This window comes from Sus scrofa, chromosome 7, assembly GCF_054392235.1.
Source record: "Sus scrofa isolate SSC_HxYL_T2T_F1_AM1 chromosome 7, Sscrofa_HxYL_maternal_Yorkshire_Landrace_v2.0, whole genome shotgun sequence".
Classification (NCBI taxonomy): domain Eukaryota; kingdom Metazoa; phylum Chordata; class Mammalia; order Artiodactyla; family Suidae; genus Sus; species Sus scrofa.
This window is the reverse complement of record NC_139389.1, coordinates 111530586-111553442: the sequence shown is the minus strand read 5'-3', so window position 1 is coordinate 111553442 and position 22857 is coordinate 111530586. Positions and strand designations below refer to the sequence as shown.

Sequence of the window (22857 nt, the reverse complement as noted above, 5' to 3'; positions counted from 1 at the left end):
TTTACTTTCAGGTTAAAACTCCTACTGAACCACACCAGTATCTTGCGGCCCCAGTACCAGTGTGTTGAAGATCTTGACCGCATCTGGGGAGCCAATAAGGAAATCACAGCTGCTCTCCAAGATCCTGTGATTCTTCAGGCTACCTGCCCCTACAGTCCTGCTGGTAATGACTCACCTTATTTTTGTCACTCTTAAAAATTACCTTCCTCTTGGCCTGTTGCTCTCCCACTGTAGAGGAGAGGAGTACAAGCTAGATACATTCTCAGCTATGTAGGTTTTGTATGGGAACAATTTTGGTGGCAAAAAAACCCCAGCCTTGATTAGGGAAATCTGAGACATATGATTAATCAGACCCTTTAAGGATGAATTGGAAACAACCAGAAGGGAGAGCCTACTTAAACAGGAGGATGCAATGTCTGGGCTCAGTGGCTTTTCTTGGCTGTTATCTTGCAGTTTTCTTTATGGACAAGGACCATTCTGGAGACGTGTAGAGATGTGTTTGTCATTAGCAACATCTGCCTTAGTCTGTTGGTCCTCCTGTGGTGGGGTCCACACATGATGTGTTATGAAGGACACAGGGCTCTTGGCCTGGGAAAGAGGAATGGTTGCTCCTCGCAAGGTTCATGTGACCCACCTGTCTTGGAAAAAAGGTGGCCATTCACTGTTCAGGGTTTGTCCTAGGTTCCCTGCAGACCTTTTTGGTGGTGCTGACTGGTATTTCCTTTCTCATCGATGTTTAGGGGGAGTGATCCTCAATCTTAAGTGGTTGGAGGGAGTGTTCTATGCCGCCATAAACACCTGCACAGCAAAGGACATGCCCCACTCACAGGTGCTGCAGCTTCTGAATGAGCTGTTCCTCTCCGTGCACTTCAAAGCCTATGGGAAAGACGGAGCATCTTGCCAGAAATTTCAAGCACAAGATTTTGTCAGCAAAGCCTACATCAAGAACCTGTTTCAGAAAAGGTAAGCTATCAGACAGCTGGCCATTTTAACTGCTGTCTTAGCACTTTATCTTTTTCCTTTCATGTTATCTTTAAAAATTTATTTAAAAAATACATTCCTGTAAAAAAAATCCAACTAGTGAAAAAGTTAAGAGCCCTTCTTTGTCCCCCAAATCCCATTTCATAGACTTTGCCTCCAATGGCTTTTTTTTTTTTTTTTTTTTTTGTCTTTTTAGGGCTGCACTCATGGCATATGGAAGTTCCCAGGCTAGCGGTCCAATCGGAGATGTAGCCGCCAGCCTATGCCAGAGCCACAGCAACTCGGGATCCGAGCCGCTCTTCGACCTACACCACAGCTCACTGCAACGCTGGACCCTTAACCTCCTGAGTGAAGCCAGGAGTCGAACCTGCAACCTCATGGTCCCTAGTCGGATTCGTTAACTACTGAGCCACAATGGGAACTCCTCTAATGGCTTTTATATTTTTGTCCTTCTACCTATGCATTAACAAACATATTTATATTATGATGTTATAATATATATGTATATCTATATATACTTTTTAGAAACATAAAGACTATACTTACTATGTAGTGCATACCATTCTATGTAAGTACAATCATATGTACTTCATTTATGAGCACTGCGTAAGTACCCATTGGATACATTTATTTAATTAAATTTATTCATCCTATTTCCTCTCGATGGCGATATAGTTCCCCCACCCCACATTTCGCATAAAGGGCTGCTTTGAACACTTTCATTTTTAAACTTTGCATACTTGAACCAGTAGAACTTCTGGGCCAGAGATTATATATATTTTGTTTGATAGGTATTCCCAAATTGTTTATCAAAAACATGGTGCTTGCCTACATTTCTACCAATGGTGTGCAGGAATGCCATTTCTCTGTAACTTGCTAATTAACTATCGGATCATTCTTTCTAATCTAATCTAATAGGGACAAATTCTTGCCTTTGTTACCAGGGACTTCCATGTCACTAAATTTGCTGGATACTTTTAAATCCTTTTCTTCCTTGGCTATTGAACATGACACCCTTCTTGAAATAATCTCTTCTCTTAGCTTGCATGATACCCGCACATTCTAATTCTCTTATTTTTCTTCCTTTTTTAATTCTCTTTGTTTTCCGCCTTTGTCAGCTCCTCTTCTGCCGTATCCCTAAATCTGAGAGTTTTCAAGGCTCTGGCCTAGGCCGCCTTTTCTTTTCCTCCTACATTTTGTTCTTGGGTGATCTTTTTCACTTTGGGGATTTACGTTGTCATATGTAACTGTATTTCCGGCCTAGATGTCAGTTTTGCACCCAGGTAAGTTTGTACCCACCATCTCCACTCAGGAAGCCTCCCTGCTCTCATGCCTGTTCTTCCAGGGTTTCTTACCGAATTACCTGCTCCTCTGCAGAGCTGCTCAAGCCAGAACCCTAGAAGTAATCCTTCATCTTCCCCATCTCTTACTCTTCGTATTCTCATGACTCACCAGTGGCCTGTGATGCACTTTCAGTTTGGGGGTTTCCCTTCCCCCTTGTCTTGGGATTCCCTTCGCCTTTCTCTTCTGTCGCTGGGGTTTCTTTCCTGGACCTCTCTTCTGCTGGCTTAGTTCACTTCTTTAAGTCCTCTTCCAGTAGCTTCCTTAGAAAAGACTGCACAGGAAGCAATTTTTAGGGACTATGGCTGAAAATGTTTTTATTCTAACCTAATATTTTATTGAGAACATAGCCAGGTACAGAATCTAGGTTAGAAATACTTTTCCCTCAGAATTTTGAAGGCATTGTACTGTTGTCTGTCAGATTTTAGAACTGCTATTGAGAGGTACTGTGCCATTCTAATTCTTTAATTCATGCCCTGTCTGAAATCTGCTTCTTTTCTCTCTGGAAGCATATCGAATCTTTTGACCTTAGATTCCTGAAATTTTATTATGTGTCATGATGTTGGTCTGGGTTTTTTGTTTTGTTTTGTTTTGTTTTGTTTGGCCACTGCTTGTGGCATGCAGAAGTTCCTGGGCTAGGGGTTGAATCTGCACCACAGCTGTAACCAAAGCCATAGCAGTGACAATGCCAGATCCTTAACCCTCTGAGCCACAAGAGAACTCATATTTTCATTTTTGCTATATTTTTATTTTTAAAGTTCTTTTAGTTTCCAAATATTCCTTTTTTATATATATAGCATCCTGTTGTCATTTCCTATGTAATACATCTCTTATCCTTTTGAGAATGTAAATGATAAGAGTTTTTTCCTTCTCTGAGGAGTCTGTTTCCTTTGGGTTTTTTCTGCTCATTTGTTCTGGTCTCTTTCATTCCTTGTAGAGGCTTTCTTCAAGTATATGGAGAACCTTAACTGCTAATATTAGCTGGTTACTAAAAAGTTGCTTGGAAGCTCTGTTTGTCACTGTCGTTTTTACTACTGACTGATTTGCTTGGCTTTTTTCCTTGGGAAATCCTGAATACTGGTCTCTTTACATCTATGGGACTCAGCTTGAGGAAAGAAAGCTGTGTGTAGGAGTTCCCATCGTGGCGCAGTGGTTAACGAATCCAACTAGGAACCATGAGGTTGTGGGTTCGATCCCTGGCCTTTCTCAGTGGGTTAAGGATCCAGCGTTGCCATGAGCTGTGGTGTAGGTTGCAGACGCGGCTCAGATCCCATGTTGCTGTGGCTCTGGCGTAGGCTGGCGGCTATAGCTCTGATTCGACCCCTAGCCGGGGAACCTTCACATGCCGCGGGTGTGGCCCTAGAAAAGGCAAAAAGACAAAAAAAAAATAAAAAATAGTAATAGTAAAAAAAGAAAGCTGTGTGTATGTGTAGAGAGAGGTGTGGTCCTATCATTCACAATATATATTTTTCACTTTATTTCTCCCCTTTTCAGCATATCCTTGTTACTCAAATTGCTTGATAGCCATGTCATCCTCTTGGAGCTTGTTTAGAACTGCAGATTCTGGAGTTCCCGTCGTGGTTCAGTGGTTAATGAATCCAACTAGGAGCCATGAGGTTGCAGGTTCGATCCCTGGCCTCGCTCAGTGGGTTAAGGATCTGGTGTTGCCGTGAGCAGTGGTGTAGGTCACAGATGTGGCTCAGATCCCGAGTTGCTGTGGCTTGGTCGTAGTCCAGCGGCTACAGCTCCGATTAAACCTCTAGCCTGGGAACCTCCATATGCTTCAGGTGCAGCCCTGAAAAAGACAAAAAGAAAAAAAAAGAAATGCAGATTCTGGGGCCCTACCTCAGATCTATGGAATCAGAATCTGCATTTTTACAAGATCCCAGGTGATGTGCCCATTAAAGTTGGAGAAGTGCTGCTCTACAGTCTTGTTTATTTATTTATTTATTTATTTATTTATTTATTGTCTTTTTGCCTTTTCTAGGGCCGCTTCCCGAGGCATATGGAGGTTCCCAGGCTAGGGGTCTAATCTGCCTACACCAGAGCCACAGCAACATGGGATCTGAGCCGCATTTGCAACCTACACTACAGCTCATGGCAACGCAGGATCCTTAACCCACTGAGCAAGGCCAGGGATCGATCGAACCTGCAACCTCATGGTTCCTAGGTGGATTTGTTAACCACTGAGCCACAACGGGGACTCCTCTACAGTCTTTTAACAGATGATCTGTTACAATGGGAGGCGTGGCATAATAATATTTCCACTATGACTATAGTTTCTCATATTCTGTTTGTATTTCTAATTTTTTTTCCCCTTTGGCTGCACCCTCAGCATGCAGAAGTTCCAGGGCCAAGAACTGAACTTGTGCCACAGCAGCGACCTGAGCCACAGCAATGACGATGCCAGATCCTTAACCCACTGAGCCATCAGGGAACTCCTAAGCTAACAAAGTTCAAAGTTATATCATCTGATGAATAGAACTTCATAAGTTTTACATCTTTTTGGTGGATTATACTTTTCAATCATATCCCCCCCTTTAAAAAATGTTTTATTTTTAGGGAGTTCCCATCGTGGTGCAGTGGTTAACGAATCCGACTAGGAACCATGAGGTTGCGGGTTTGATCCCTGGCCTCGCTCAGTGGGTTAAGGACCCGGCGTTGCCATGAGCTGTGGTGTAGGTCGCAGACTCGGCTCGGATCCAGCGTTGCTGTGGCTCTGGTGTAGGCCAGTGGCTACGGCTCAGACTCCACCCCTAGCCTGGGAACCTCCATATGCTGTGGGTGCGGCCCTAGAAAAAGGCAAAAAGACACACACAAAGTTTTATTTTTAGATAATTTTGATTCACTTGCAGTTTTTAAGAAATAATGAAGTAGTTCCCATTGTGGTGCAACGGAAATGAATCCAACTAGGAACCCTGAGGTTGTGGGTTCAATCCCTGGCCTCGCTCAGCAGGTTAAGGATCTGGCGTTGCTGTGAGCTCTTGGGTAGGTTGCAGTTGTGGCTCGGATCCCATGTTGCTGTGGCTGTGATGTAGGCCAGCAGCTGTAGCTCCGATTTGACCCCTAGCCTGGGAACCTCTATATGCTGTGGGTGTGGCCCTAAAGGGCAAAAAAAGAAAAAGAAAAAGAAAAAAGGAAAAAGAAATAATACAAAGAAATGCCATGTACCCATTTATCCATTTTCCCCCAGTGGTACAAACCACAGTACAATATCTACATATAGATATTGTAAAACTATGGTACAATAACACAACCAGGATACTGTCACTGATGCAGTCAAAATACAGAACAGTTATATAACAAGGGATCCCTCATGTTGGCCCCTCTTCCCCAACCTGGCAACCATTGACCTGTTCCCCATTTCTATGATTTTCTCATTTCAAGAATGTTATATACATGGAATCACAAATTATTATGCAACCCATGGGGATTGGCCTTTTTCATTCAGCATAATTCTGTGGGGATTCATTCAAGTTGCTGTATCAATAGTTTATTCCTTTTTATTGCTGAGTATTACGGCATGTACGTACCATAGTGTAATCATTCACCTGTTGAAGGACATCTGGGATGTTTCCAGTTTGGGGCTACTGTGATAGAGATGCTATATGAACATTCAGGTATAGGTTTTTGTGTAAACATAAGTTTTAATATCTCTGGATAGCTCAGGAGTGCAATGACTGGGTCATAAGGTAGCTGCATTTTTTTTAAGATGCTTCCAAACTGTTTTTCAAAGGAAATTATACTCTTTTACATCACTAGTAATATATAATTCAGTTTCTCTGCATCTGCACCAGCATTTGGTGTGGTCACTGATTTTTGTTTTATCATTACACTTATAGATCAATTTGTGGAGAATTGACGTCTTTATAATGATGAGTTTTCCCATCCATGTACACAGTAGGCCTCCCCATTTATTTTGATCTTATTTCATCAGCATTTTGTAGTTTTCAGTATGCAAGTCTTATACATGTTTTGTTAGCTTTTCACCTAAGTATTCCATTTTGTGTGTGTGAAAGGAATTGCACTTAAAATTTTGTCAAGTATTCATTGCTAGTATATATAAAAACAATTGATTTTTATATGTTTTTTTATATCCTACAACCTTGCTGAACTCATTTATTCTAGGAGATTTTTTTAACACTTTAAAACCCTGTCTTAATGCTTTTGTACTTGAATTCCAATATAGACCAATACTTAACATTGCCCCATTTTTATTTGTGTATTAACTTCTACTTCTTTCCCTATACAGTTGAAGAGGATAACTTTTTTTTTAAGAGGGCATTGTAAAAGAAATGAGGTTTTTTCATTCCTAATGGCCATCATCCTCTTATATATTTTCTTTCTAAATTTAAAGAAAATATATTGAAAAGGATGTCAATTTCATTGTCTTGATTGTTCTGTAATTATGACTTCTTCCCCAAATGCATAGAAATTGTACAGAATTGTGAAAACTCATAAGTACAATTAAATCTACATACTGAATAGCTTCAGCTGAATTTGTAATTTAACTATGAATTTTAATTAGTTTGATACAGAAAATGAAGAACCTTACTTCCAAGGGGAGGAATATTTTCTTTAAAGGAAATGTTTAACAGAAAAATCAGATGTATTGAACAAACATATAAAAGTAACAGTATTTTTTTTTTCCTACTTCAGGCCTTTCCCCTGGTTTGATCTGACTGCTGTACAACTCAAGGAAACTCCTTTTAGCAAGTATCTCTCAAACAGCACCACATTCCAGGACCACCTTACCCACCTATACTGTGATTCATTTGGCATCTCCCTAACCAGAGAAGAACAGTCAGAGGTTTCCACAGGCTCTCCATCCCAATAGGAGAAGATACCTCAGGAATCAAGATTTTTTTTTTTCTCTCTACAGTAGTTGTGCTCTGATTATAGCAATTGACAGTGGAAATCATGTCATTGCCTCAGCATATTTGGGTTATCGGCTTTGAGGAGCAACTGAATGAAACCACATAACCGGACACACTTAACAGTAAGCTGCTTCCCGAGGAAAGCCTTGTTAAATTCACTGTCTTCGAAAACTAAATTCAAGAAGTTATAATGTCATTATTAGATAGTTACATAAACTCTTGCTGTAGCATCCTTTTTCTGTAGCAGGATGAATATTCCTGTAACAGTACGTAGCTGACAAGTGATACAGCTTGATTTTCCTACCAGTTTGGATAGGAAAGTAAAATGTATGATAAACAGTCTTAATTGAAGTAGGACTCATTTTATGCTTATTGCAGCTATATGTTACTGTTCTGGTACTATCTTATTTAAGGCTGTTCCCATTTAAACCATTTTAAACCATAAAACCATTTTTAAGATAGCTGGCATTTATATTCAATGTCTAAAAATAATTTTGTGAAATACAGCTTTTATTCCTAGTGAGTCTTAGGAATAGGAAAGAGAAATTAGGTCTATAAAACTAGAGAGAAACTGGAGTCATTCAGGTGACAAGAAGTATTTGTAATTTCTCTGTGGAATGTGAGCATCTAGGATGACACTTGTCCCCCTGACTCTGGGAGTTTAGCCTAAGTACTTGGCTCTAGGTGGCAACTTTCTGTTTGTCATAAAGATATGAGGAGTTTTATTTTTCTTTGGATACGGACAGTTAACGTGTAAATAATGGATTATATCTGCCAAGGGGGAGATTGCCTTGTCTTTGCAATCTCTTTAGCAGCCTAATTTCGTGCCGATTCAATAGTAAAATTGTTTTTCTGCAATTACAAAGAGGATTATCTGGATTGGCAGTTCATTTTACTTTTAGTTCTATTTCCCCAACATGCTCCTACTACCAGATGCATTACTAGAATTTATCAGGAATTCTTACAATTACCCAGAAAGAGACTATTGCTATCTTTGTTTTAACAAGGGGCTAAATTGAAACAAAAAGGGAAGGTGCTGTGAGTCAGTGATAGAACCAGGAGTGGAGGCAGCAGTTCTAACTCTGCTCCTGGATGAAGAGGAGAAAAAGAAAATGCAGAGAGACTATACTCCCCCCTGTCATGTAGTTGGATTCTCAAGCCAAGTGAAACAGTTTCCCTATGGTTCGGTAGACTCTAATGCCACATCCTCTTCAGGGGCGGTTATTTTGAAGCATAATCCTGTAATCCTGCTGCTCGTACAAATTCAGACAGGGTCAAAGAATCAGATTTAACTCCGCTATGACCTTTCTGCTCTAAAAATAAGCCAATATTGTCCCTGTAGGGAAGGCTGATGCTGCGTGTGAATAGTGGCTCTTCAATTCCCAGTAGCTTCCGAGTATGCTGAGAAATTACCTGAAATGCAAGGATAATTTTTTAATGGGATTAACCTGTAAATACAACTAAATAAGTTTTATTTAGTTTCCTAGGCCTCCTGAATGCTAACCCCTTGAGCTATTTCTATTGGGAAATAAAATAATTAAATAACACATTGAGAGGCTTCCTGCTCTGGCCTTATCAAAACACAATTCTTAAGAGAAATATCACATGATTTATCTTTTTTTTTTTTTCCTTTTTGGTTGAACCCAGGGCATGTGGAAGTTCCCAGGCCAGGGATCAAACCCATGCCATAGCAGTGACCCAAGCCGTAGCAGTGACAACACCTGATCCTTACTGAGCTACAAGAGAACGCCATATGATTTATCTTTTAAAAAGTACCACTTAAGGGAGTTCCTGTCGTGGTGTAGTGGTTAATGAATCCGACTAGGAACCATGAGGTTGCGGGTTCAGTCCCTGGCCTTCCTCAGTGAGTTAAGGATCTGGCGTTGCCGTGAGCTGTGGTGTAGTCGCAGATGCAGCTCGGATCCCGCGTTGGCTGTGGCTGTGGTGTAGGCTGGCGGCTACAGCTCCGATTCGACCCCTAGCCTGGGAACCTCCATATGCCGTGGGAAGCGGCCCTAGAAAAGCAAAAAGACAAAAACAAAACAAAACAAAAGTACCACTTAAAGATGTTTCTAGGCCTTTGCATCAGATAGCCATGGCTGGGTTCATTTCTTTTGGCTGAGCAGTCTGACCAATGATATGAGCAGACATTATGTTCACATTAGGAGCCATGACTGTCTCTAGGAAGGTTAATAAATAACTTGTCTATAAGGGGCTCAGTTAATATTCAGCTAAGAAAGAAACTCATTACCCAAATAGTTATTCAATTTGTTTGACTGAAAAGAAACCTCAAACGTGAAAAAGCAGAACTAAAATTCCAGTTATTATATTTGTATATTCTTTAAAAATATCTTTTGCCACAATTACCAGTGTCTCTAAAATAATTTGTATTCATTGAGTACCATGCCACTCGATATCCTAGGTTAAACTGTCATTGCATTTTCAATTTATAGTTTTAATTATAGGTCTATTATAACACGCTATTTGAATTCATATTCTGTATCTGAGTGAGAATGTAGTCCATGAAGTTGCTGCTAGAACACAAAGGAGTATCTGGAACGGATTTTTTTTTTTTTAACTTTAAAATTGGCCAGAGTTACAAGGTTTTAAAATTCACACCATGAAAAAATAAAATAAAATAAAATTCACATCATGCACAATTCTAAACCTGATGCATACTGCCCATTAGCAGTGCATTTGAGATAGGTAAGATACCTTTCTTCTCGAATCTTACTTGAATTGGTTTTGTTCAGACTCTAGGGATGGTGTGTGGATAAAAGACAGAGTCTACATAGTTGCTCTGCATTCCCAGTGGGAATGCTAATTGAGGTCTGTAGCAACTGAGGTTTCGGAGCACTGAGATCCAAATTACCACAGGCGGCTCTTAAGAATTCTCATTTGTAACTGATGCTGCTACACTGAGCCCTTGTCTGCTCAGCAACTCACTCTAACTCTCCTTCAGACTGTGTCTCACCAGCAGAGGTTATTTCACAAATATCCTGAGGCTGACGGCTGGTACCCCCCAGGAGGAACCCTGTAGTCATAACGCATTCATCATTAACCAAAAGAACTGTGTTTCTGCTGTAGGCAAACAGAATCCAATACTGTTGAATACTCTAATGCAGAAATGAAAAGTGTTCTAAAGCTCCTGGTTACATGTGGAATCAGGAAATAAAATCTAACCATCTCTAATTCAGTGATTTTTAAGGTATGTCTGAGGTTCACGGATGAATCATGAGAGTCCTCTGATGGGCTGTAAATTAGTCTATAACTGTGAGTTCTTTCTTTATTTCTGTTGAAAAACAAGCAATAAACAATTTTTGCCTAGGACTTAGGGCAAATTAGTAAGGATTATTAAAAATAGATATTCATGAAGAGTTTTATATAGAGTTTTCTAAGGATTCTTAATTCCATATTCTAGGATGGCAGCCTCTGCTGAGCACATACTTCACATGGCCTTAAGCAGATATGTGCAATGCCCACAGTTTTCAAGAAGATTCTATTATTTCCGTATCACCATTGTATCTTGTCCTGATTATGGTTTTCAAAGGCTACTATTCTTGCTTTTATGTGTTAACTACTAATGGTTTCGCTTTATAAATAACAATTTATTATGTGGGTATTTAGTTACCTTAGAGTATGTAACTATGCACATTTTCATAGCTGTTACCTATAATTTAATTAAACCTAAAGACATAACTGTGGTTCAGTACGAATCATCTATACCACTATTATTAAAGCAGATGTATAATGTCCTTAAAATCTTCTTGTTGATTCATATTACAGTATGGATTAATCTTTAATGCATTTTGCTAAGGAAAAGAAGCCATACTCAAAGGCTGCATTTTACTTGATTCCATTTACATGGCATCCTAGAAAAGGTAAAACTATAGGGACAAAAAGGTGAATAGTTGCCAGGGATTAGGTAGCAGAGTACACTGACTACAGCGGGGACCCAGGGGAAATTTTAGGGTGACAGAATCGTTCCGTGTGGTTCTGTGGTGATGGATACATGACCCTCCCTGTACATTGATCAAAACCCACAGAACTGTATACTAAAAAGAGTGACTTTACTGTAGGCAAATTTTTTTTTTTAACAGCCAGGATACTGTGGAAGCCCATGATGGAATATAGGCTGTAGACAAATTAATCTAACTGTATTACAAAGTAAGACACAAACTCACTGAAGGGGGAAGGGAAGAAAGGAGCTGACCTAAATAACTTGAACTTTGAAAAACTATGCTTTGTCTAGTGAGTTTAAGGCTAAAGGCAAAGAGAACTGTACCCAAATACTGTACTCTATTTGGTAAATTTCTCAGAGGGATACGTAGGTATAGATAAGCAGAGCCAGGTTTCTCACTGTCAGAGAAAGAAGTTATAAAGAAGCAAAGTGGGATAGTGGGTAGGAAGGATGCAGGCTAGTATGAACACTGTGGTGCTGGACTAAAGTCAAGGCTATCAGTAGGAACGAACTCATACCTACAGAAAAAAGCTACGTATTTGTGCATACATGGGTTAGTACATATACATATGTTTCCCATATCTTTCTGCTGAGAGCGCCTAGAAGCAGTAACGCCTCAGTAGCAACAAGCACAACTACTGACCACATCTTCGTTGCTAAATACCATTTTCTAATAAAAGCAACCAGGGCTCCTTGGAGACATGGCTGCTTCTAGGGTTGGAGCAAGAAAAATACAAAATGAATCTGAAGTAATGCGCAGTGCCAGAAAATGCTAAAAAATAAAAAAATAAGGGGAGCATGTAAAAAGGACACAGAAGACAAACTGAAAGACAAATGGGGGAGATGGGACAATTAAACACAGAAAAGTTCCTTAAGCAGAGTTCCAATTAAACATGGAAGGAATGAGAAAATAGAAAATTATTATTAGGACAACATGGTAATAACTGATGCAGGCAAGATCCATGAATGAATGCTAAAATTGGCAAAACTTAAGGGAGAAACAAGTTATTTGTATAGCCTCAAACTATCTTCCCCAATACGTTTCTGTCCATAAACTCTGTGATACTCATCCCACCAGGAGGTGGAGTTTAATTCCCCTCTCTGAGTGTCTGGGTTAGGCTTAGTAACTCATTTCTTCCTCCTTCCTCCCTTCCTTCCTCCCTCTCTCCCCTCTTTCCCCCTCCCTCCCTCCCTTTTTAGCCATCCTGGGGCATATGGACTTCCCAGATCCCAGCCACACTTCGGACCTGCAACAAACACAGTTGCAACCTACACATGACCCTTAACTGTGCCAGGGGAGGGATTAAACCTGTCACAGGGCTCCAGAGATGCCACTGATCCTGCTGTGCCATAGCGGGAATTCTAATAACTCACTTCTATTGAATAATGCAGGAAAAGGGAAACATGGTAACTTTGTAATGAAGAAACTACCTTAACCCAGTGCTCAAAGTTAACATCTCCAGTTAGTCATGCTGATACCATGTACCCCTGATTTGATTAGCTAAGATGGGCTCATCATCTCTGTGGGAGTCTCCCTCCAAAGCATAATCTCATGGGAAACATGAGGCAAACTCAAACTGAGGTAAATCTACAAAATACGTGCCTACTACTCTTGAAAGTGTCAAGGTCATGAAAGACAAAGAAAGATCAAGAAAATGTCACATATTGGAGGAGACCAAGGAAACTTGACAGCTAAGTGCAAGGTGATTTCCCCAACTGGATCCTGGAATGAAAACAGGACATCAGATCTCAAAATTTATAAACACCTTCTGCAGCTCAATACCAAAAAAACAAACAACCCCATCCAAAAATGGGCAGAAGATCTAAACAGACAATTCTCCAAAGAAGACATACAGATGGCCAAAAAACACATGAAAAGATGTTCAACATCACTCATTATTAGAGAAATGCAAATCAAAACCACAATGAGGTACCACCTTAAACCAGCCAGAATGGCCATCATCAAAAAGTCTACAAACAATAAGTGCTGGAGAGGGTGTGGAGAAAAAGGAACCCTAGTACACTGTTGGTGGGAATGTAAATTGGTGCAACCACTGTGCAAAACAGTATGGAGATTCCTCAGAAAACTAAAAATAGAACTACCATTTGATCCAGCAATCCCATTCCTGGGCATCTATCCAGAGAAAACCATGACTCACAAAGACACATGTACTCCAATGTTCACTGCAGCACTATTTTCAATAGCCAAGACATGGAAACAACCTAAATGTCCATCGACAGAGGAGTGGATAAAGAAGATGTGGTACATATACACAATGGAATATTACTCAGCCATTAAAAGTAACGAAATACCGGCATTTTTAGCAACATGGATGGACCTAGAAATTATCATGCTAAGTGAAGTCAGCCATACAATGAGACACCAACATCAAATGCTTTCACTGACATGTGGAATCTGAAAAAAGGACACAAAGAACTTCTTTGCAGAACAGTTACTGACTCACTGACTTTGAAAAATTTATGGTTTCCAAACAAAACAGTTTGGGGGTGGGGGGGGGTTCACTGGGGTTGTGGGATGAAAATCCTATGAAATTGGATTGTGATGATCATTGTACAACTATAAATGTAATAAATTTACTGAGTAATAAAAAAAGGACATCAGTGTAAAAATTGCAGAAATGTGAATAAAGTCTGCAGTTTGTTTAACAGTGCTGTGCTGGTATTAATTTCTTAGTTTTGATAAATGTACCGTGGTTACATCAGATGTTAACATTGCGAGAAGCTTTAAGAGGACATAGGAACTCTCTGTACCATCTTTACAAATGTTCTATAAAACTAAAATCATTTGAAACTTAAAAATTAAAAAAATTTGTTTAGTGACAACTGCTGACATGAATGTGTGCTATTTAAATAACTTATAATAAGGGAGAAGTGCCCGTCGTGGCTCAGTGGTTAATGAATCTGACTAGGAACCATGAGGTTGCAGGTTCAATCCCTGCCCTTGCTCAGTGGGTTAAGGATCCAGCGTTGCCATGAGCTGTGGCGTAGGTCGCAGGTGCGGCTCGGATCCTGCATTGCTGTGGCTCTGGTGTAGGCCAGCAGCTACAGCTCTGATTAGACCCCTAGCCTGGGAACCTCCATATGCCACGGGAGTGGCCCAAGAAATGGCAAAAAAGACAAAAATAAATAAATAAATAAATAAATAACTTATAATAAGGGAGAAGTAGTAAAAATGCTGAGATATAAAGTTTATAAGGCAGCACTTTGTAATATAAAATCATGCAGAAGGAATAAATAAATTCGTCTATGGTCTTCTCCAAATGTTTATCACAGATTCTTTTGATCACTTGATGGAATGAAGAGTTAAAAATATTTTGAGAATTATTTTGTAAGACAGAAAGCTGAAGCAAGAGCAGTGCTATCCTGTCTAGCTTTTCCTTGGATAAATGATTGACTTTCTCTGCAAATCAGAACTACCAGGTACCACCTCATACCAGTCAGAATGGCAATCATTAAAAAGTCTATAATAAATGCTGGAGAGGGTGTGAAGAAAAGGGAACTCCGACATTGTTGGTGGAAATGTAAATTGGTGGAGGCTCTGTAGAAAACAGTGCAGAGGTTCCTCAAAAAACTAAAAGTAGAGTTGCCATGTGATCCAGCAATCCCATTCCTGAGTATTTATCCATACAAAACTGTAGTTTGAAAAGATACATGCACCCTAATGTTCACAGCAGCACTATTTACAGTAGCCAAGACATAGAAACAACCTCAACGTCCATAGACAGAGAATGGATAAAGATGTGGTGCATATATACAGTGTAATATTAGCCATTAAAAAGAATGAAATAATGCCATTTATACAGCTACATGGATGGACCTAGAGATTATCATATTAATTAAGCAAAGTAAGTCAGAAAAACATAAATACTGTATGATACTACTTATAGGTGCAATCTAAAACATTACACAAATCAACATATCTATGAAACAAAAACAGACCCACAGATATAGAGAACAGACTTGTGCTAAGGAGGAATGGCAGTGGGGGAGGGAAGGATTGGGAGTTTGGGATTAGCAGAGGCAAACTATTATATATAGGATGGATAAATGACAAGGTCTTACTGCCATAGCACAGGGAACTATAGTCACTATCCTGTGATAAACCAAAATGGAAAAGAATATGAAAAAGAATATTTATGTATGGCTGAGTTACTTTGCAGTATAGCAGAAATTAACACTGTAAATCAACTATACTTCAGTACAATTTTTAAAAAGCACTATGTAATTAAGAATAGCAAAAAAAAAAAATTGACTCTCCCATTTTTACCAAGCTAGAGCATCACTATAAATGGGAAAAGCTAGATAGTGGTTTCCCGAGCTTCCTTGGCCAAATGAAAAAAAGAATTAGTGTTTCTATCCTTCTGCACTCCTCACCAGTCTCACCTATATATTTAGCCCTTCTCTACTCTCCTTAATATGTTATAGAAAGGACAGAAAGAAAGGTGAGTTATTTCTGTAGGTGAAGCATGAATAACTGCAAAATTATGGAAGTAAAGGGAAGTCAAGGAACTGCCCCATGACCTAACTACAAGGCTTGTAAATGGGATGCATAGTTCGAATGTGATTCAATTTCTCGGCAGCATGTCCAGAGTTCTGTACAGTCAAGCACCCTGCCCCGATTCTTCCCACTTTCCAAAGCCTGTGAATGCTGATAACAGAGACTTAGCAAGAAAAAGATGACTACACTGCTTAAGTGTTTTTACAGGATAAATTACCGATGCACTGTGCTAGAGATATAACGGTGTGGTTAGAAATGCTCAGTGTATAGGTAAGGAAGGGAACTGTAACACACTTAAGTCATGTATCATCTCTAAAAAGTTACCTGTGGCATCGTGTCATAGCTTTTCTATGTGGACCTGTCAGGCAAAACCTATCGAACATACTTTTGAACATCGTGATCTTCGTTACCCCCGTAACATCAAGAGAGGCCATTTTTGTCTGATGACTTTGATAACACATATTCCGAAGTTTGTTTATTCAAACCTCTTGGAATATAAGGATATATACCACTGGGTTCATCACTTATTCTTATGGATTTCAGAAGATTTTAAGACCTCTTGTTTCTTCCAAGACAAGAAAGGGCATAATTAGAATTTTTATAATTGTGTGTTGATATTGTACCTTGGGAGTTAAAATGTCAAGGAAGCAAAATGAATTGGCAGACTCTTAAAAATGCTTCCTCATGATAAAAAGTTGAAGTTCTTAGTACTTAAAAGTTTTAGGAATTTGGATTACAAGTTACTATTTTGCATATTTTGTCCCTTCTTTTTATTTAGAAGATACAGTGTACTATAAACATAAGTAGAAATCAGAGCTCATAAAAACAGCTGTATCATCTCTGAACATAAAAAGAAGATATTTATCTTGTAGTATTTGGTAGCTCTATGAAGGCATGGTTGGAAATACTAATTTGTAATAAATGGTCCTTTTCTACATAACGTATATGTAGGTTCACAATTACACGTAGATTCAGTTAAAAAATTTTTTTTGTCTTTTTTTTTTTTAGGACTCCACCCAAGGCATATGGAAGTTCCCAGGCTAGAGGTCAAATTGGAACTGCAGCTATAGGCCTATACCACAGCCACAGCCACAGCCACAGCAACGGGGCATCTGAGCCTTGTCTGTGACCTACACTGCAGCTCATGGCGATGCTGGATCCTTAACCCACTGAGCAGGGTCAGGGATCAAACCCGCTTCTTCATGGGTACTAGTTGGGTTCATTACTGCTGAATCACCACAGGAACTCCACAAAATTATTCATTTAGAGAATAAGACGACTATACTGCAATATATTATAGTGGTTTAAATAGAGCATAGATTGGGATATTATACAGAATAGATGTGAATCCTGGCTCTTAAACGTACTATATGAATGATCTTGTGTAATTTGCTTCACCTTTCTGGGCCTCAGTTTTCTCTTCTTTAACATGGGGATTAAGTGAAATAATGTATGTATGATGTCCAACACACAGTAAGCACTCAGAAAGGATAGCTGTTGATAGAGTTCAGGAGATTAAATCTTCACTTAGGATTATGTGTTTAACAATTTAATTTTCTTTATATCTTGTTGCCAGGAAAAGGACTTTAGGTATTAATGAGTATAGTTTTCTTATTTTCTAAACTATATGACTTATGGAATTATATGGTTCTAAGGCCTGATCAAGAGTCACCTAGAGAACAAATTCCAGGGCCTACCTTAGGTCTAATGACTCAAAATCTCTGGAGTGTGGAGCCTAGGAATCTTTTTTTTTTTTTCTTTTTTTTTTTAAAAAAATCTCAGGATTTCTCGTCGTGGCGCAGTGGCTAACGAATCCAACTAAGAACCATGAAGTTGCGGGTTCGATCCCTGCCCTTGCTCAGTGGGTCAAGGTTCCGGCATTGCTGTGAGCTGTGGTGTAGGTCGCAGATGTGGCTCGGATCCCACGTTGCTGTGGCTCTGGCGTAGGCTGGCAGCTACAGCTCCGATTCGATCCCAGCCCGGGAACCTCCATGTGCCACAGGAGCGGCCCAAGAAATGGCAAAAAGACAAAAAAAAAAAAAAAAAAAAAAAACCAACCAACCAAACAAACAAACAAAAAACTCATCTGATTCCAAAGTCCATCCAGAACTGAGAACCACTGAGGCAGAGAATTTATGGGCAAGAGTGTGCTGAATGAAACCACTGGTATGTTCAGTTGGGGGTATTCAAGGAAAGGTTACAAATGAGATTATGTCCATGAAGCTTTGTAAACTACAAACACCATAAACAGAAAGTACTGCTGCACAAGGAAGCATAATCATGGTCTGTCGGTGTTGCAGAGACCTTAGGAAATTAAGGTCCAGAGAGGTTAAGGTAACTTCCTTCAAAGTTAGGTAGCAAAGCAGACAAAGCACATATGGTGTTATAACAAAGTGCCAATGGGTGTTAGACGTAAAATGTATGAGAACTTTGGAGGAAAGGTTACTGTGGGCTGCGAAGGGCAGGAAAGACTTCATGGGGAGATGAGAATGGATCCTCATGATGAGGGATGTTTAAGATTCCTGTTAGTCATGCAAGTGAAGAGGGAGCTGAACAAAGATGCTGAGGGAGGAATGCACAAGACAGGTTTGAGGTGTGAGCTGGACCTGTGACACTGGAGCAGTAGGCGAGAGAAGAGTGGTTGGGGAAAATCCGTGGAGGGCCTTGAATCCTAAGCTAAAGAGTTGCGACTCCCTTGTAAGTAGAGGGGATCCAAAGAAGGTTTCTGAATAGTACACTGTATAGAGTTGGAAGATAAGAATCTAAAAGCAGGACAATTGGAGTTCCCATCGTGGCGCAGTGGTTAACGAATCCAACTAGGAACCATGAGGTTGTGGGTTCGATCCCTGCCCTTGCTCAGTGGGTTGACGATCCGGCGTTGCCGGGAGCTGTGGTGTAGGTTGCAGATGTGGCTCAGATCCGTGTTGCTGTGGCTCTGGTGTAGGCCGGAGGCTACAGCTCTGATTCGACCCCTAGCCTGGGAACTTCCACATGCCACAGGAGCGGCCCTAGAAAAGGCAAAAAAAGACAAAAACAAAAAAATAAAAATAGAATAAATAAAAGCAGGACCCTTGAATGCAAAGAGCCTAAGGACAGAGGCTAAATGTAGGAAGCTACTGGAAGATGGTAGCACGGCCACAGGGCTCTATACACGCAACTCACCTTCATGTCCTGAAAATCTGTTATCCCCATGTGAGGGAGGTTTGAGCAGTTTACATGGATGAGTTTTCGGCCACTGATGAAGTTTGTGGTAAAACACTCCTGTCAGCACAATGAGAGCATCACTCAAAAGAGGTATGGCAAATACAGGAAGAAAAGAAAGCAAGACAGAGGAAAGAAGGGGGAAGGAAGGCAGGAAGGCGGGAGGAATGCCTCAATCATGTTTGTCTTTAGTTCTACACTGAGAAAAAAATTTAATTTAAAATTTGAATTTAATAATAATCCTAATAATCCCACATATTTTCCATCTAAACTCTTGATTGGATTTCATATTGCTGCTTCACTTTTTTTTTTTTTTTTTTTTTTTGGTGGCATGATACAGCTAGGGCTTCTTTCACACTTCAACTACACTTTTAAATACAAGGTACCAAAGATTTAAGATCTCGTGTTGTTTGTAGTAGCCTAAGAACATAACTGGCACCAGTGACATAAGAGAATTCACATTATTTTTTTTAAAAAAATTCTGTCCTTTCGGAGTTCCCGTTGTGGTGCAGTGGTTAATGAATCCGACTAGGAGCCATGAGGTTGTGGGTTTGATCCCTGGCCTTACTCAGTGGGTTAAGGACCCGGCATTGCCGTGATCTGTGGTGTAGGTCGCAGACGCGGCTCGGATCCTGCGTTGCCGTGGCTCCGGCGTAGGCTGGTAGCTACAGCTCCAATTAGACCCCTAGCCTGGGAACCTCCATATGCCGTGGGAGCGGCCCTAGAAAAGGCAAAAAGACAAAAAAAAAATTTTCTGGGAGTTCCCGTCGTGGCGCAGTGGTTAACGAATCCGACTAGGAACCATGAGGTTGTGGGTTCGGTCCCTGCCCTTGCTCAGTGGGTTAACGATCCGGCATTGCCGTGAGCTGTGGTGTAGGTTGCAGACTCGGCTCGGATCCCGCGTTGCTGTGGCTCTGGCATAGGCCGGTGGCTACAGCTCCGATTGGACCCCTAGCCTGGGAACCTCCATATGCCGCGGGAGCGGCCCAAGAAATAGCAACAACAACAACAACAAAAGACAAAAAAAAAAAAAAAAATTTTCTGTCCTTTTAATTTTCCTGCCTTTTATTTATTTATTTAGGCCATGCCCATGGCATGCAGAAGTTCCCAGGGCCAGGGATCAAACCCATGCCACAGCAGTGAAAACATCTGATCCTTAACTGCTTGGCCACCAGGGAACTCCCTCAAACTATATATTTTTAAACAAAATTATTCTTGGTTAATTAGGTATATAGTTCCTGCTGTGGTGCGATGGGATCAGTGGCCTCATTGGAGTGCAGGGACACAGGTTCGATCCCCAGCCCAGCAATGGTAGGTTAAAGGATCTGGTGGTGTTGCTGCAGTATGGGTTGCCACTATGGCTGGGATCTGAGCCCTGGCCTGGGAACAACCATATGCCACGGAGTGGCCGAGAGAGAGAAAGCAAAAACAACAACAACAACAACAACAAAACCCATAATTGGCTATATAAATTAATACTGTTAGGTGCTCTTGATATATATAACACATTTGGGGCAGACACTTAAGATTAATAGTACCAGTTCAAGTTAAGGGAGCTGCTACAGAAACAACTTGACAAAGTACCAAAAAGTCTATCTTGGACAAAATCCTTTTTAAAAATATAGATTTTTATGAAAAGAAGCCTATATAAATCTCTTAGTCTTTATTCAAGCATGGCAGACACATATAATCACTGTGATGAATAGGAAAAACAAACAAATCCTTCTCCCAATATACAAATATATGCATATCAGTAAAAAGGCTAAAATTAAAATCCAAATTACCTCTAGTCCATGACTCTTCTATACTCCAAAAAGTGGCAAAAGCTCAGGGAAGGGTATAGGAATAAGAGGTGAAGGAATGAGTAAAGGATTTCCAAAAAATGTTAATTTTGTACCTTATATTGAGGGAAGCCTAGCTGGCTAATCCACTCTGCAACTTCCTCTGGGCTCCATTCAAGATACTCAAATTGTAAGTGAGTATGCTTGGGGTGCCTGGTTTTTTTATGAACCAGTTTCATGGACCCTGGGGACAGATTTACAACTTCCTTTTCACTAGATGATTCTCTTAAATCCTTCCGACACTCAAAGAAATATGAGTAAAATTCATAATTGGCATCAGAAAGCTGAAACAGACTCTGGAGTTCTTTAGAAAACTCATAATCTGTATTCACTAAGTTTGCTTCACTTACTGTAAGAGACCCTGACACAGAGTCTTTTGAAACTTTTTTAGTTTCATTTAGTAACAACTTTCCGATTTGATGGTCAGAGTGCTCTAGCTCTTCCTGGTCTGCAGAATGCTTAAATTCAATTGGTTCTGGCCTAGCTTCCTTGGCAAATTCTACATGTGTCTCTTTTCCAAGTAGTGGTTCTGTATAATCTGGTAACTCCAAATCTCCCTCCTTAGTTGGCTCTGTTTGTGTCTTCTCTTGCACTTCTGGTTTGGTCTGCTGTGGTGGCATTTGATCTGTTTCCTCAGTTGACTTTCTTGGTTCTATCTTTGGAAACGCTGGGTCAGTCTCTTCTGGTGGATCTAGAACTTTCTCCACAGTTGACTTTCTTTGTGGCTCCTCTTGAACTTCTGGTTTGGCCTCTCCTGGGAGCTCTGGAACTGTTTCCTCAATTGGTTTTCTTGATTTTTCCTCAGAAAACTCTGATTTGATCTCCTCTAGTGGCTCTGACATTTTCTCTTCAGTTGATTTTCTTTGTGTGTCCTCAGCGGACAGACTTGGTTTCTCTGCTGGAATCTCTGCTTTGGCCTGCTCCAGTGGCTCTGTCCTTTTCTCAGGTGACTTACTTTGTGTCTCCTCTGGAATTTCTGGTGTAGCCATCTTTAGTGGCTGTAGAGCGTCCTCTTCCATTGATTTTCGTGGTGTCTCACTTGGATATTCAGGTTTGGTCTGCTCTATAGGTTCCAGACCTGTCTCTTCATATTGCTCTCTAAGTGATTCCTCCCGAACCTCTGGTTTGGTCTCCTCTACTAACTCTAATCTTGTCTCACTCATGGTGGACCCTGGGACCGCAGACTCGGCTTCCTTTGGTAGCTCTAGGTCTGTTTCCTTAGCTGACTCTATGTGTACATCTTCTGTAACATTCGATCTGGCTTCCTCTTCTGGCTGCTCCCCCTTTTTGTCCGCAGGGACCTCCACATCCTTGAAAAGCTCTCCTCCTACCTGTCTGGATGTCTCTGACCTTACCTCTTGGGGAATCCCTAGCTCAGTCTCGTTGGAAAAGTATATCTCAGACTTGTTGGGAATCTCTTCTTCGGACACGCGGGTTGGTTTTAGGAGTGGGTGTCCTTCCTTAGCACTCTCCCATGCTCCCTCTTTGAAGTCCTCTTCCTCTGTCTCTGGCTCTTGTTCAGTCTCCACAGGTACCTCCAGGCTTCCCTCGGCCATGACGTCTGGTTCGTCATCTTCAGTCACCTTAGGAGACTCAGGCAGTTTTGCTTTCTCATACGGCAGGTTTTCATCTTCACCCAGATCAGAATCGTAATCTTCTGGGACTTCAGCCATGACGCAGCTGAGCCGACGCGCTCAGGCCTCCTAGCAACCCCAACTTCCGATAGCGTCTCTATGGATACCACGACTTCCGGCCGGGTCTCACGGAATCTTCTCCAGGTTTTGTTTGTTCTTTCAAGCCCTGACTTTACAAACCTGCGATCAGCAGCACGCAGTAACCCTCCCCGAGCCCGCACTGCCAGCCTCCGCTGGGCAGAGCTCCTCGGACCGCCCGGGGGCCGACGCGCTGCCCCTTCCGGCCCGCGGGCTCTACTCGGCTCTTCCCGGCGCGCTCCGCCTTCGGCTGTTTCCGGAGCCACTGGCGGCGAGCGGCGGAGGCGCTAACCGCGCGGGCTGCAGATGTCTGACCCGCAGGTCGCTGAGGGGCCGGGCGTCTGGAGCCCCGCAGCCCCCCGAGGGCCGGCGCGCGGCGTCGGGGACGGCCTGGGAGTGGAAGGGAGCCAGGCAGCCGCCTCAG

The 22857-nt window shown here is 41.1% G+C and overlaps 3 protein-coding genes across 6 annotated transcripts in view; 2 read left to right on the top strand and 1 right to left on the bottom strand.

The window, feature by feature from the left end:
* The window catches only part of NOXRED1 (NADP dependent oxidoreductase domain containing 1), a 23236-nt gene extending 9407 nt beyond the window's left edge, over positions 1 to 13829 (top strand). For both annotated transcript variants that reach the window (XM_084969880.1, XM_084969881.1), the window contains 3 exons: positions 12 to 163; positions 741 to 963; positions 6982 to 13829. In XM_084969880.1, the coding sequence (XP_084826006.1) occupies positions 12 to 163; positions 741 to 963; positions 6982 to 7159 (553 nt within the window). In that variant the 3' untranslated portion in view covers positions 7160 to 13829. The remainder of the gene's footprint in view (positions 1 to 11; positions 164 to 740; positions 964 to 6981) is intronic.
* SAMD15 (sterile alpha motif domain containing 15) lies at positions 6822 to 22634 on the bottom strand. Its single transcript, XM_013989196.3, is given in 4 exon segments — positions 6822 to 8429; positions 8432 to 8612; positions 18842 to 18940; positions 20778 to 22634. Coding segments are annotated over 4 exon segments (1950 nt in total). The 5' UTR covers positions 22395 to 22634; the 3' UTR covers positions 6822 to 8376.
* Positions 22466 to 22857, top strand: part of TMED8 (transmembrane p24 trafficking protein family member 8) — a 38268-nt gene continuing 37876 nt past the window's right edge. For all 3 annotated transcript variants that reach the window (XM_084969882.1, XM_003356761.5, XM_013989199.3), the window contains exon 1: positions 22466 to 22857. Coding sequence is in view for 1 of the 3 variants with exons in the window: in XM_003356761.5 (XP_003356809.2) it covers positions 22740 to 22857 (118 nt within the window). In the remaining 2 variants the exon portion in view is untranslated.